Source organism: Alosa sapidissima, chromosome 17, assembly GCF_018492685.1.
Source record: "Alosa sapidissima isolate fAloSap1 chromosome 17, fAloSap1.pri, whole genome shotgun sequence".
NCBI lineage: Eukaryota > Metazoa > Chordata > Actinopteri > Clupeiformes > Clupeidae > Alosa > Alosa sapidissima.
Window position 1 is genome coordinate 22986406 of NC_055973.1, and position 15000 is coordinate 23001405.

The 15000-nt window shown below is 44.9% G+C and overlaps 1 protein-coding gene across 1 annotated transcript in view; it reads right to left on the reverse strand.

The window, feature by feature from the left end:
* Positions 1–15000, reverse strand: part of LOC121688542 (SCO-spondin-like) — an 86172-nt gene that overhangs the window by 59833 nt on the left and 11339 nt on the right. Inside the window, exons 12-28 of the mRNA XM_042068206.1 lie at positions 13896–14079; positions 12797–12891; positions 12158–12414; positions 11529–11663; positions 10969–11171; positions 9673–9800; positions 9327–9436; positions 8693–8842; positions 7725–7818; positions 6631–7034; positions 5784–6020; positions 4316–4546; positions 3925–4047; positions 3253–3353; positions 2590–2815; positions 1359–1511; positions 227–367 (exon numbers count right to left, since the gene is read on the reverse strand). Of these exons, the coding sequence (XP_041924140.1) occupies positions 227–367; positions 1359–1511; positions 2590–2815; positions 3253–3353; positions 3925–4047; positions 4316–4546; positions 5784–6020; positions 6631–7034; positions 7725–7818; positions 8693–8842; positions 9327–9436; positions 9673–9800; positions 10969–11171; positions 11529–11663; positions 12158–12414; positions 12797–12891; positions 13896–14079 (2972 nt within the window). The remainder of the gene's footprint in view (positions 1–226; positions 368–1358; positions 1512–2589; positions 2816–3252; positions 3354–3924; positions 4048–4315; positions 4547–5783; positions 6021–6630; positions 7035–7724; positions 7819–8692; positions 8843–9326; positions 9437–9672; positions 9801–10968; positions 11172–11528; positions 11664–12157; positions 12415–12796; positions 12892–13895; positions 14080–15000) is intronic.

Here is a 15000-nt window from a genome sequence, read left to right on the forward strand (position 1 = left end):
TGCCTCTTTGCTGAACTTCACACTGAACTAACAGTGATGATAAAGTGATGGCATACAGCATGCAAACCATTCATTAGGTACCGTCACACTGGAACGTTGGGAAATGAACGCTCCAAAAAATGAATTTTAGAACCTTAAATTGCTGTGGAACAGAATCTTTTGTAAGAATGCTCAAAACTAAGAGGATAAGATATAGAATACAGGTGAAAGGGGAGATCTGACACACCTGTGAAGCACCTGGTGTGGTGTTGGCAGGTGGCTCCCCGAGACACATGGGCGCAGCTCAGGGGGCAAGAGCTGCAGTTGTGCCACACCAGACCCGCCGGGCACGACACATTACTGCTGCAGCCGTCAGGAGGACAGGGCTCTAGAGAGAGGGGAGGGGATAACCACACCACACACACAGTATCCAATTTCAACTTGAACATGATCTGGTTATACAGTATGAGACCTAGTGTTGTATAACACATGGCACCTAAACATAGTCCAGTAAATCATATGTGCATACCTGTCAACATTTAGCTTTCCAAAAACGGGAGATTTTTTTTTTCGGGGGGGGGTTTTGCATATTTAAATATGTTTGCATATTTAATACGTTTCATACACGTGTTTCAACACTGCATTTCGGTCGTTGCTTTTACCTTACCATTACCTTACGCATGCCAGTTATGTATCCACCAGCTGCCTGCCTGCAGCCTACTTCCAGAACTCCAAAGCTGCTTGCTGTCATATTTGTTTCCGAGGACACAAGTTCAGTGTATCAACAACACTCAACGGTTTATGTGATGTGTTAATCAATTAAATTCCCAACAATTTCACAACAGCTAGTTCTGGAGTAGGCCATTCAACTAGCCCGCTTGCTTACGACGAGACTCAGTTGGGCGCAGTTGGCACCCGCTTCCTTATTTGGGTTTTGGGTTGCCAGGTTTTAGCCTATGACAAAACGGATGAAATTGAAACTAAGTGATCGTGTATGTGTAGAGTGTATTTCATACACAATCTGGCAACCTGAATGGATCAATGATTTTAAAAAAGAAGTTTGATGGCCATGCAAATTACTGGAGTTTTCCGGGAGAAATAACAAAACGGGAGGGTGCTGGGAGATGACCTTGAAATACGGGAGAAACCCAGGAAAAACGGGAGTGTTGACAGGTATGCATATGTGGCCTGTGAATGTAATATTTGCTGCACACACACAGGCCACAGAATTTAAGTTAAGTGAATGCATAGTGTGAGTGTGTGTGTGAGTGTGTGAGTGTGTGTGTGTGTGAGTTTGTGAGTGTGTGTGTGAGTGTCTGTGTGAGTGTGTGTGAGTGTGTTTGAGTGTTAAGTTGCAGACAGGGATGCTGGCGCCTTACTGATTTCGGTGGTGAGGGCCGTCTCTCCTGGAAGCTGACTGCAGTGGCGTCCACCGTTCTGAGGGGGCACACACTCCCTCTGCCGCACCTCCACCCCACCACACACCTTACTGCAGTTGGACCACGACACCCACGGCTGCCAGTATCCATCCACTGTCACACACACAAAGAGTTGCCATGTACTGTTGGTCAAATTGAAAGCATGGACACTAATGGATAAAAAAGGAGAATCTGAACTTTTAAACTCATAAATATGAGCTGTATAACAGCATTAGCTAATTATCTATTATCTACTGTAGGTTCTAATACTAATCATGTGCTAACATTTAGATCTGCCAATATTCATCCACTCACACGCAATCTGCCAATATTCATCCACTCACATCACACGCACAAAGAATCGCAATGTACTGTTTGTTACAATAGCCACATTTACAATGAACAGTTTTTTTGTCATTCCAATTAAATTACGTTCTATTCCAATCAGGTGCTCTCAAGTGCTTTAGAATCTTTGATCGGAATATCCGTTGTTGCCTACTTTTCCTTGAGAAGATATAGCAAACAATCCGTTAGACCGCATACATGGCTGTTCAATCGGGATAGGAACAGAGTACACTACCTCTTTTATTCCATTAAAATTCTGATTGGATCAGGCATTTTTACATTACATTACATTACATTACATTACATTACATTTGGCTCACGCTTTTTTAGCCAAAGCGACTAACAACATGGTAAACAGTTTAAGTTTTAGAGCAATTCAATTCAACAATTTTAGGACAATTTAAAAAACATTAGAGTACAGTAAGAATAAGTGCATCAGTGAGTGCTGTTTTTAACAGTTACGTGTCAGACGGCTGGTGAGTGCTAGGATCAGCAAGACTTGTTGTAAGTGTTGCTATGAGAGGAGATGTTCATTTTTATTCTGACTGAGGTGTTTATATGATCGTTTTTATTCCGATTGAGCCGTTATTTCTTTTATAATCAGATTAAAAAATGTCCATGTAAATGTGGCTACTGAAAGCATGGACACTCATTGATAAAAGAGGAGAAACTGAACGTTCAAAGTCATGAATAGGAAATGTTCATTATTAAACATTATTAGTATCTTTTTTACCCCAAGTTGTAACATTCAGATTTTGTGTTTGCTCTGTATAGCATACAGACACACATAACAGTCAAGCAGCAGTAATATTCAGTACTGTAAAGGAGTTTCCCACAGCGCCCTCACCTGGGCAGGAGGCCTTGAAGCACTGCTGCCTCTCCATGTCCTCTCCCCTGCAATACCCCAGAGCGTCCCCCAGGGGGCAGTGTCTGTGGCGAATCATGGAGCCGGCTCCACATGAGCGACTACAGGGACTCCAGGGCCCCCAGGTGCTCCAGGTCCTGCAGTGCTGCTCGTCTGAGGGGCCCCCAGGTCGAGGCACATCAGGGCAGTCTGGGACCCCATTACACACCTGTCCCGACGCACACACACACACACGCACATGATTATAAACAAACAAACACACACACACACACACACACGATTATAAACAAACACACACACACACACACACACACACACACACACACACACACACATGATTATAAACAAACACACACACACACACACACACATACACACAATTTTAATTGAAGCTAACATCCTAAGTAGCAGGACCTGATCTCCTGCACAGCCAGATGCTATCTATTCATTTATTTAAGGTTTATCTAGACATGGACAGTGCACATTAATGAACATAAAAATGTTAATGCGCCAGAATTAGCCAAAATGGCTTTTTTGCATCTGTTGTCCATGGGCCGATGTCAACAGGCCAGATGTGCCTAAAAGAAACTCTACACACATCATTGTGCACATCTCTGCGCTGGTGTTTGTGTGGGTCTCCCTCACCGCTTTGAAGGGAACACAGCCTCCATCGCGACAGGTGAACTCAGGACAGGTGCGTGTGTTGTTCTTGTCTCCGGGCGGAACAGCAGTTGGAGGAGTCTTTTCTGTTTTGAGAGAGGACATCCATTAGTGGAGTGTAAAAATAGGTCTAATTGGTCTAATTAGACGAGTACAAACCACCATGAAGCCCTGATAAAGACTCTTCTGAGTCGAAATGCGTAGGCGTAATTGCCTCATAGCCTACTGTACATATCTTACACACAGGACAGTTACATTTTGCCTTATAACTACTGTTGTCCGCGCACAAAGGATAGAGAGTCTATGGTTGCAACATACACTCCACAAATGGAATGCTTCAGTTACGTGCCTGGTGTAGGCTGCCTGTTATACATAAAACATTAAAACCCACTGAAGGCACTCCTGTACCAAATGACTTGAATTACTGTATGGACCCTTTCAAGAGAGTTCCATTATCAGCATCATAGTTGGCCCCACAAGGCTTCCTTTTCAACATTCCATATGTTATCTTAATGCAGAGGAAGTAGATTGGGGCCCAAATAGAACGTTCAAGCATTGTTTTTGTTTTTATTGTTGAAAGGGTCTATTGATATGGTCATTAGCATAACATGGAAGTGATTTGTACAGTGTGGCTGGTGTTTCCCTCTCAGAGCTCACCACAGAGCAGCTCGTCTTCACCGTGAGGGCAGTCGGGCGTCCCGTCACACACACGCGACGCGTTCACACACGTGTGGTTATCACAGGAGAAGCTGCCCACACAGGGAGGGATCCGCACCGAACCTGCAACAGACACAGAGTGAGAGCTCCTACATGGTCCGAGTTTGTGTGTGTGTGTGTGTGTGTGTGTGTGTGTGTGTGTTTGTGTGTGTGTATATGTGAATGTGTGTGTGTGTGTGTGTGTGTGTGTGTGTGTATATGTGTGTATGCGTGTGCGCATGTGTGTGTGTGTGTGTGTGTGTGTGTGTGTGTGTGTGTGTGTGTGTGTGTGTGTGTGTGTATGTATGCATAGTGCATGTGTGTGTGTGTGTGTGTGTGTGTCCATCCTCACCACACGTGCCCACGCTCTCATCCGAGCCGTCTCTGCAGTGCTCCTCCCCGTCACACAGCTGCTGGTAGAGGATGCACTGGTCACCGCTCTGGCACGGGTACTGACCCGGCGGGCACCTTTTAGGGCACTGCTGCTCATCGCTGCCGTCCAGGCAGTCCGTCTCCCCATCACATCGCCACGCCAGTGGGGTACACTGCCCGTTGGAGCAGCGGAACTCATGCCGCCCACAACCTACTCACAGGAAGAAGAGGGGCTGATGGGTATTGTAGTATTTGTAGAGTCCAGGATGCACAGTATTCACAATAAGTATGGCTTCCTTCAGTTAATTTTAAACTGCACTGTACCATACCCTCAATTGTTGATGCAAAGCCAGTACTGACCACCAGATGGAGCTCCAAGTGTTTTACTGTTTTTTACAATTGCTTAAACATTAAAATCAAAAGTATCTCACTGTTAGCGAAACCTTATACTCAAGGAACAAAACATCAGCCCAGATTTGCACAACTACAGGCACATTATAAGCATCACACTTTTTGCAAAACAGAATGATTTACAAAACTCTAAACATATTTCTCTACTTTAGACACAGAACACTCAGATGATGTCTCTTCTATGCAATTTCAAGGCACTACCTTTCAAAATACACACCCATTAAACACTTACGTGCTTACAGTAACTGTCAACTCAACAATCAGTCCTACAGTAAACACAGCTGAGCTCTTGTCAACAACAGAAATTGAAGGCAATGTAGCACAGAGAGGAATAGGAGGAAGAGACACGTTTGCAAAAAGATTTTTATGAAATTGAAAACTAAGTCAAAGGCTGAGAATTAGTGTATGGTTTTGCAGATTTGTCATGGGGTTGTGGTATTATATGGTTTTGCAGATCTGGTATGGGGTTATGGTATTATATGATTTTGCAGATCTGGTATGGGGTTATGGTATTAAATGGGGCAATGTTGTTATAGTGACATGTTTGGTCTTATGTGTTCAGTGTACAGGACTAGTCTTATGTGTTCAGTGTACAGGACTAGTCTTTTGTGTTCAGTGTACAGGACTAGTCTTATGTGTCGTGTTTGGTCAGTATATTTGTGTACTCTAAATTACCCTCTAATCCTACTTGAACAATATTTCTGAAAGAAAAAAATCAAGCATATACCATATCCTAGAAAAACCTGCTTTGTCAAATGTGTCTTGTATTGAGTACATTAAAGTATAACTGATTCAGACACAGTCAGATCATATGATGGATGTGTTTGTGATATGATAGAACAAAATAGAGTTTTGATAATAATAGTTGTATAGTTTTGACTAAAGTGCTTAATTTAGCAAAAGAGCAAAGGGATTCTGCTAATTGGGTGTAGTGTTGTGTTGATTGTGTGTAGTGGTCCTGTTTTCAAAATTGCGCTTTAAGCAATTGTAAAAAAAACTGTACATTTCCCAGCACTGCCTGGAACTCCTGACTGTACCTTTGGCAGGGCAGATGGTTTCATCCGTGCCCGAGGGACAGTCCTTGTGCCCGTCACACACTCTCTCGGGTGCCAAACACTGCGCGCCAGGGCACTGGAACTCCCCGTAGGGACACACACACCCTCTCTCGTCGCTAAAGTCCCCACAGTCATCATGACCATCACAGCGGTGGAGGTAGGACACACACCGCCCCCCGGAGCAGCGGAACTCCCCATCTCGACACACCTCTCCACAGTCTGAATACACAGCACACACACACACACACACACACACACACACACACACACACACACACACACACACACACACACACACACATTAATGACACACACACACAAGCACACACACACACACACACACACACACACACACACTCACATACATGCAGGGAGAGATAAAAGCACTGACATTTTACAGCTCAAATCAATTCAATAATCAAAGGCTACTTATCACAAATAGATATCTAGGTCAAGCTCTACACACACACACACACACACACACACACACACGCACACACACACACATGCACACACACACGCACACACACACGCACACACACACACACACACACACACACACACACTGCACATGCAGTAATAAAATTTTGTTTTTCTAAAGTTGTAAGTCGCTTTGGATAAGAGCATTTCATAAACATTGTAACCATAACCATAAAACAGAGTTGTAATGTAAATACCACTATGGTGATTAATTGATAAGGGTGTGGAAAAAGGTCACTTCAGGCTCTCTCTATTACACACAAACACACACACACACACGCACACACACACACACACGTATACCCCCACTAACACAAAGACACTCCAACAAACACACACCTAGACACACCTTTCTCATCTGAGTCGTCGGCGAATCCACAGTCCAGCCGGCCGTCACACACTCTGCTGCTGGGTAGGCACCGCCCACTCTCACACTGGAACTCTCCCGGAGAACAGAGGGGGCGGGGCGTGGGCGGGGCGCAGAACTCCTCGTCTGATTGGTCGGCGCAGTCGGGATGTCCGTCGCAGCGCAGGGCCTGAGGCAGGCAGCGGCCGCCAGGGCAACGGAACTGACCCGGGGGGCAGGTGCTGGGGCAAACCTCATCGGAGCCGTCGCCGCAGTCATCCTCGTTGTCACACACCCAGAGGGACGGGACACAGCGCCCCCCCGCACACTGGAACTCTGACTCCAGGCATGGGGGGGGACGCGGACAGGGGGCCCCCACACACTCCCAGCCCCCTCCAACACAGGTGCTGTGTAAGGGGACACACACACACACACACACTTGTAATGTACAGTCAAATTAATTAGCTCAATATAATGTGGATTTTCAACATGGCTGACGTGAAGAAACTGTGAAAGCTAATCAGGATTCATTACAGTTAGAAATCAAATTGAATGTGCAAATGTTATACAAATTAAATTATGTGTTAATTATTAAATTATGTGTTAATTATTAAATTATGTGTTAATTATAAGTGTTGCTGCAGTATCCATTCATATTCGTCTATACTGTAAGTGCTATTGCACTATTAGTACAAAAGTGCAATATCAGTTAATGGAATTCAATAGTGCAATTTCTGTTACTGGAGTTCATTAGGTGACCAGATGGTGCTGCTGCTGAGACAGAGGCCAGTGAGATCACCTGAACAGAACGGTCATGAGCTGCAGAAAATGTTGCATTGTGTGTGTCTGTGTGTAAGAGACATGTGGCTCACTGGCTCTGGCAGCAATTAGTACAGTGTGTGTGTGTGTGTGTGTGTGTGTGTGTGTGTGTGTGTGTGTGTGTGTGTGTGTGTGTGTGTGTGTGTGTGTGTGTGTGTGTGTGTGTCTGTGTGTATGTGTGCGTTTAAGAAATTAAACAGATTAGCTTTGGCAGTGGTTGGTATGTGTGTGTGTGTGTGTGTGTGTGTGTGTGTGTGTGTGCCAGAAATGAAACCCACCAATTCTGGCAGTGCTGTGTGAGGGTGGAACCAGGAGGAAACTCAGAGTCCTCCCACTGACACGGACACTCAGAGGGGGTGATGCAACCGGAGCCTGTACACACACACACACACACACACACACACACACACACACACACACACACACACACACACACACACACACACACAACACACACAGACAGGCACATTACATATTGTGCTGGACTATGTTCTTCAACACATCTACTTGATAGTAGTTCTCTGCATAGACTTCTCTGCATAGTCTGTCTGCCTCTTCACCCCCTCCATGTTTGGATACTGTCTATCCACTAGCCACTTTTTACCACTGTCTTTCTGCCTCACTGTTTGCGTGCTATATTAGCACATTAGCACATATGCATAACCCCTCCCTCCATGCCACAGCCGAACTGTGGGCACACTTATACCTTTTCTTAATATAGTTATATATATAGATATATAGACTTTTATTCTTGCACTATTACACTGTTGGACTTACTCATTTGCACTATCACCATGACACTCATTCACACAGAGCACCTTACCTTACCTTACTATGCACAAAGAATCACAGGCTCAGTCCCTGCCTCAGTGATCTGCCTCTTGATTGATTAATCACCCACTATGTGGATACTGGTTTTTAGAATTGATTTAGATTAAGCGTTAGTTAGTATAATTTGTATTTTAGTATATTTAGTATATTCTTTATCTTCTACTGTCCTTATTGCTTAGTTGTGTTTTTTATATTATATACTTTTAATTACTTTTTCTGCTGTTAGTGAATGTGTGTGTATTGTCTGTATGCTACTGAGTCCTTGAATTTCCCCTGTGGATCAATAAAGTATCTATCTATCTATCTATCTATCTATCTATCTATCTATCTATCTATCTATTCTTTTCAGACATGATGATTAAATGAGATCTCAGCCCCAGAGAGGAAGTAAGACTGAACACACACACACACTCACCATGCCTGACAGTGCCGGCGGGACAGAAGCACCCTTCCACACATGAGAGGGCTACGCAGTGGGAGTTGGGGCTGGGGGAGACTCCAGGACAGGTGGAGGAGCAGGCCGAGCCACACGGCTGATATTCCAGCCCGTTCTCACACTGCAGCGCTACAGAGGGAGAGAGGGAAAGAGAGAAAGAGAGAGAGAGGAAAAGAAAGAGGGAAAGAAAATCAGAATGAGAGAGAGAGAGAAAGAATGAGGAGAGAGAAAGATGGGACAAAGACAGGAAGAGAGAGAAAGAGAGAGGTACAGGCATTGAATACAAGCAGTGAGAGAGAGATAGACAGAGAGAGAGAGAAAGAGGGAGACAGACAAAGAGAGAGGAGAGAGAGATGGAGAGAGAGAGAGATTTTTACACAGCACTGCTTTGGCAACACTGTAAAAGAACAGTCATGCTAATAAAGCCAATTTAATTGAATTGAATTGAGAGAGAAAGAGAGAGAGAGATGGAGAGAGAGAGAGATGGAGAGAGAGAGAGAGAGAGAGAGAGAGAGAGAGATGGAGAGCATTAAGCAAAGAGAAGTTGTTGCTGTGGAGAATGTTGCTGTAGACTATGTTTCTACTGTACTGTACGCATGACTCTCAGACGTACGACAGAGCTCCTGTGATCTCCAGCGGACGTACACTCCCCGGCGGTTACACTCCTCAGCGTAGGCAGCGAGGGCCGTGCACAAACACTCACAGTCCCCGCCCGAGTCACACCTACACACTCAAACACACACACACACACACACACACACACACACACACACACACACACACACACACACACACACACACACACACACACGCGCAAATCACAAAACATGATGGATAGCAGCACCAATACAACCAGGACCAGGTTATACTCATACAGATAACAATATGGTCATAGCTGTTTCCAGAGTTCTGATTCAACATTAGGTAGGTGTGTGTGTGTGTGTGTGTGTATCACTCACCCGCAGGCGTCAAAGACACACCAGTCGTAGTACTGCTGGTACGGCACCTCTGCATGGCAGGCGCCAAAGCGCTCCTGGGTGAGTACAGCGCATCGCTTCTTCGCCCACGTCACCCGATGAGGATGGATCTGCCGTGGGGTCAAAGGTCAAATCATCATAGTGCGCTTTGTGTATTTCTCAGGTGAGGATTGCTACACACTGCTAACCTTAATCCAACACAACACTAAATACAAAAAGCCTAACCCAACAAGCTAAACCACCTTCTGAAGAAAATGACTGATTAACAAGTTTTAAGAATAGAACCTCTGCCCTGGTGCCTGGAGGCTAAAGTAAACTATAGGAGACCATAAGGCTATGTTTACACTTGGTTAAAAAAAAAAAACACATCTTGGGCGACTGGACCTCATGTGGACAGCTGAGAAAAACACACACACACACACACACACACCTCTGTTTACACCCATGTTTAAGGATTACAGCCAGAGATGTTGCCGTGTTTACTGCATGTGGCTTCCACCACATCCAGCATGCATCAGGACACACTCGTGTGTGTGTGTGTGTGTGTGTGTGTGTGTGTGTGTGAGAGAGAGACCACTGTCCAGCACGCATCAGGACACACTTGTGTTTACACTTCAAAAGACATGAGGTCAAATGTGTCCCAGTCCACCCCTGCAAGTGTGTGAGCCGTTGGATTGCAGTGCATCTTGGTGGTCGTTTGCACTTAATATGTATTATATGCACAATATTTAGTGCTGTCCACTGCATTTTAAAACCAAGAGTAAACAGGTGGTACGTTCAAATTTGCAAACATAGGCAAACGTTTGCGAACGTTTGCTAACAGGTTTTTGTTTGCTTGGAGTTTGTGGTGAACGTTTGCAAACACTCGCAAACAGTCTGAGGAGGCAGTTCTCTGCGAACATACAGTGAAGCTGGACGTGAGCTTGATGAAAGTAACAATGCAACTACCGCTACAATAGAATGTTAACACCAAATCGTTCAAATTTAATTGTTCAGAGAAAGCATTCGCCACAAACGTTCGCCAAATGTTTGTGTTCGCACCTGAGGTCTTTGAAATGATGGATGTTACAGTTCAGTTCAGCATTGGTGCTGAGGGTGAAGACAGACAACTATAAACTATTATACCATATTTGAAATGAACTGACGGACTTTAAAGGACAACTCTGGTCCGCTTGGGGAACAAAACAACGTTAATCGGAATCATTTTGAGTACCGGTAGTACCGGAATATGCATTTACAGCAAATAGGTGCTGAGAGTTGAAGTGGACTCCTACTCACCGCGCACGGGTCTCTAAGGTCCTGGTCCCGCACATCTGGGCAGGACGGGCTGACCTTCCAGGAGTTTCCGAAGAGCTCCGGCGTCGACTCCACGATGCCTTGGCGAGTGGTGAAGTCGTTCTCTGTGTCCCCGTCGAAGTTACCACACAACCCCCCGACCTTGCCACGAAGACTGGGCGCCAAGCGGACATACACACGCATGCCTGACCAACAGCAGAGAAATGTAAACGGCAAGCTCTGTACTGTGTGTGTGTGTGTGTGTGTGGGTGGGTGGCATTTTTTCTTTATTGTCTTGGGTTCTCAGAAACTACAAAATGTTTGGACAATATAAGTGTAATTACCCTCTGGCCAGCATAAGGATAACACAACCTAGTTCTAACTCTATCAATCACAATCTAATCTAACTGAATTTAAATTCTGATGCAATCATTGACTTCACTCAGAAGAAAAACGTTTATTAATGTTTATTTTCTCAAGGGCAGTCTTAAACTTTTGTCAGGGACAAGTTGAACAGGTGTTACCTGTTGATTAACTCCACATTTGCAGACACATTAACCCACCTCCATCCCAGAGCAGCGTGACCCCCAGGCGTGATGAGAGCGAGACAAACATCCCCACCCTCTCCAACGTCAGCCCACTGCCAGAGTAGGACTTAGGGAGAGACACTGCCATGCCGTTCACTGTCACCGCCTTACCTGAGACACACACACACACACACACACAGCACACACATACACACACACACACACAAACAGCTGTTAAAACCAGGGCTTGCTAGCTGGAGCAGACTCAGTAAGAGGTGACACAGATGTGATCGGCAGCATATGCGTAATCATCATCAGTATAGTAACAATGTAATAACACCCCCTGCAAGTAGATGGCGCTGTTGACAGTAGAAATAGACTGATGTAAAGTGTAGATGAGTTGAGATAAGATGATGAGTTATATACTTGTCTGCCCACCATGTGGATGGCGTTATTGCATTAGTAATAAATGCAACATGTTATATGATATATTATACACTCACTGTGTAGAATGTGGATGACCGTGTTGATAGTATATAGTGATAAATAATAATGTACAGAAATGCTCATCACGCAGCATGTGCATGGCGGGGTTATTCAGGGATAGAAAGTAATGGACATTAATGTAAAGTGTTAAAAGTTCTATGCTGTATAAGTTGTAATACCGCGTAGCATGTGGATAGCGGTGTTGCCGACGGTGAAAGTGACGGACTTGGTGCAGGTGACGCCGGTGCTGCCGCATGGCACGTTCTCGGCCATGACGCTGAACTGGCCACTGCTCTCCTGCGCCAGTACGTACTCGCAGTCCCCCAGGAATGAGAAGCAGCGCCCGTCAAACGTCACGTAGTGTGGGTCGCCCGTGGCAACGCAGGTGCCAGCGCACAGGGACTGCCCACAGTGCCAGCGCCTCGCGAGACACACACTGGAACACACACATGAGGAGTGAGAACATACTGCACGTCACACACAGGGACACACACCAATATCTCCACCACCACAACACCAACATTTACACACACAGTCAATGACCAAGGCTGTTCTCAAAGAATGCTTAATGTAACGACATACAATATTTTAGAGGTTTTAATTTCAAAAAGTGTGTATTGTGATTCAGTGTTTTAGACACAAAGTAGCAAAATCTGTTTTAAGTGCTTTGCAATGGCAACAAAATAAAAACGTATGCTGAATAAATAAGTTAATAATGTGAGATTGTTTTGCTAAGTAATATCGAGTCAAACAACATCTAGTGAAATGGATGGCCTCAGCCCTTTGAGCCCTTTGAACGTGTTGAAACTGTTTCCTACCAAGTGTTGCAGTCTTTGGTGATGGTGTCATTGGAGAAGTACATTCTACCATTGTGATGACATGGACACTCGTCAGGAGGAACACAACGATCACCCTGGAGATTAACATCAAACAAACAAAAAAACAATAAAGACACGGATGGATACGTTGGAATGTTCCAGAAAAGAATAAAAGCACACAACGCAAACACACAGCACAAAGAACAGCATTTGTACATTTGTACATTATGTACTGTATAGGCTACTTAGAAGATTAAAAGTATTAGCTTGCATCTTGAATCTTAAGTTTCATTGTCAGGAAGACATATCCCAGCTAAAAAACAAACAAACAAAATCCCCCATATATCTTACATTTCACTAAAGACATACAAACTCTTCTAAATAAGTAGTGTTTAGATTCTAACCACAAACTCTACACACCACCTCCTGGTTCTCTTGCTGTTGCTGACTGTGTTGCTGTGAACTGTGGTCTGCTGATTGTTGCACATTGTGTGAAGTGTTGTGTGTTGTGTCTGCTGATGGTTGTGTGATGTGCTCAGCTGGTTGTGTTGCTGTGCGTTGTGTTATGATGATTGTGTTGTTATGGTACTGTAATTGTAATTGTACGTTTCGTTTTCATAATTGTTGTGTGTTGTGTTTAGAGTACTGCTGATTGTGTTGTTATACTTTTTGTTGTGTGCTTTGTTGTTGTGTTTTGTGCAGCTGATTGTGTTGTTGTGCTTTGTGCAGCTGATTGTGTTTTTGTGTTTTGCTGATTGTCTTGTTGTGCTTTGTGCAGCTGATTGTGTTGTTGTGTTCAGCTGATTGTGTTGTTGTGCTTTGTGCAGCTGATTGTGTTTTTGTGTTTTGCTGATTGTCTTGTTGTGCTTTGTGCAGCTGACTGTGTTGTTGTGTTCAGCTGATTGTGTTGTTGTGCTTTGTGCAGCTGATTGTGTTGTTGTGCTTTGTGCAGCTGATTGTGTTGTTGTGCTTAGTGTTCTGCTGATGGTTATGTGGTTATGATGTGTGCTGATTGCGTTGTTGTGTGTTGTGTGCTGCTGTCTGTTGTGTTCAGTGTTGTGTTGTGCCCGTTGCGCGTTGGCGTTTGGTCTATGCCCACCAGCAGGACGGTTCCCTCTGGGCAGGTGCAGCCGTAGATGGGCTCGGCGCAGGGTGCCAGGGGGGCGTCCAGACTGGCACAGGTGCGAAGGCAGGAGCGCGGAGAGTAGACCAGAGTGCCAGGGCACCGGGACACCTCAGGACACTTAGAGTTGGTGCAGTTCCAACCACCTCTCTGACAGATGCTACAGCAGAGAGAGACAGGGGTGGTAGAGAAAGAGAGAGAGAGAGAGAGAGAGAGAGAGAGAAGGAGAGGAAGAGGAAAAGAGCAGAGGGACAGAGAAAAGGGTAGATGGAAAGAAAAAGAGTGATACAGAGGAAGGGAGAGAGAAAGCAAGAGGAAGAACAGGGAGAGATAAAAGAGAGAATATAGGCTTGTGTAATCTGAAGTTCGTTGTCCAGGAGGTGTATCTGATTTCCACATCAACTTTATTACTGAGCTCATATCGCCACACTAGGCTATCACATTACACTTGCAACACGTGCACACATACACACACACACACACACACACACACACACACACACACACACACACACACACACACACACACACACACACACACATGGACACACGTACAGTACATGATTACACACGTGCCTATACACACATACACACAGAATTAATTTGCAGGATTGCATGACATGTCTGGCAGACTGTCAGTTGTTCATATCTTTGACGAGTGCTCATGTCTCTGTGGACGCTGTGAGGGGAAGAGATGCAATGAAATCAACCTATCCCGGCGCAAGCCAGAGCAGGACATAGAGTGATTTCATCAGACCCCTCACACCACCCTCGTTACAGGAGACAGGCACACGGACACAAACACACACACCCTAATGAAACCCAGTGACACACACACACACACACACACACACACACACACTTACCCTCACTCACTCACTAGACATACTCCCAACACACACACACACTTACCCCCACTCACTCACTCACTCAACACACACACACACACACACACACACACACACACACACACACACGCACGATCAGCACCCACACACACTTAACCATTTCATTGAAGACACAAACCTTCCCAGGAACAAAAAAAGAACCGATAATAACCGGTTACCACTATTTTTAAAAA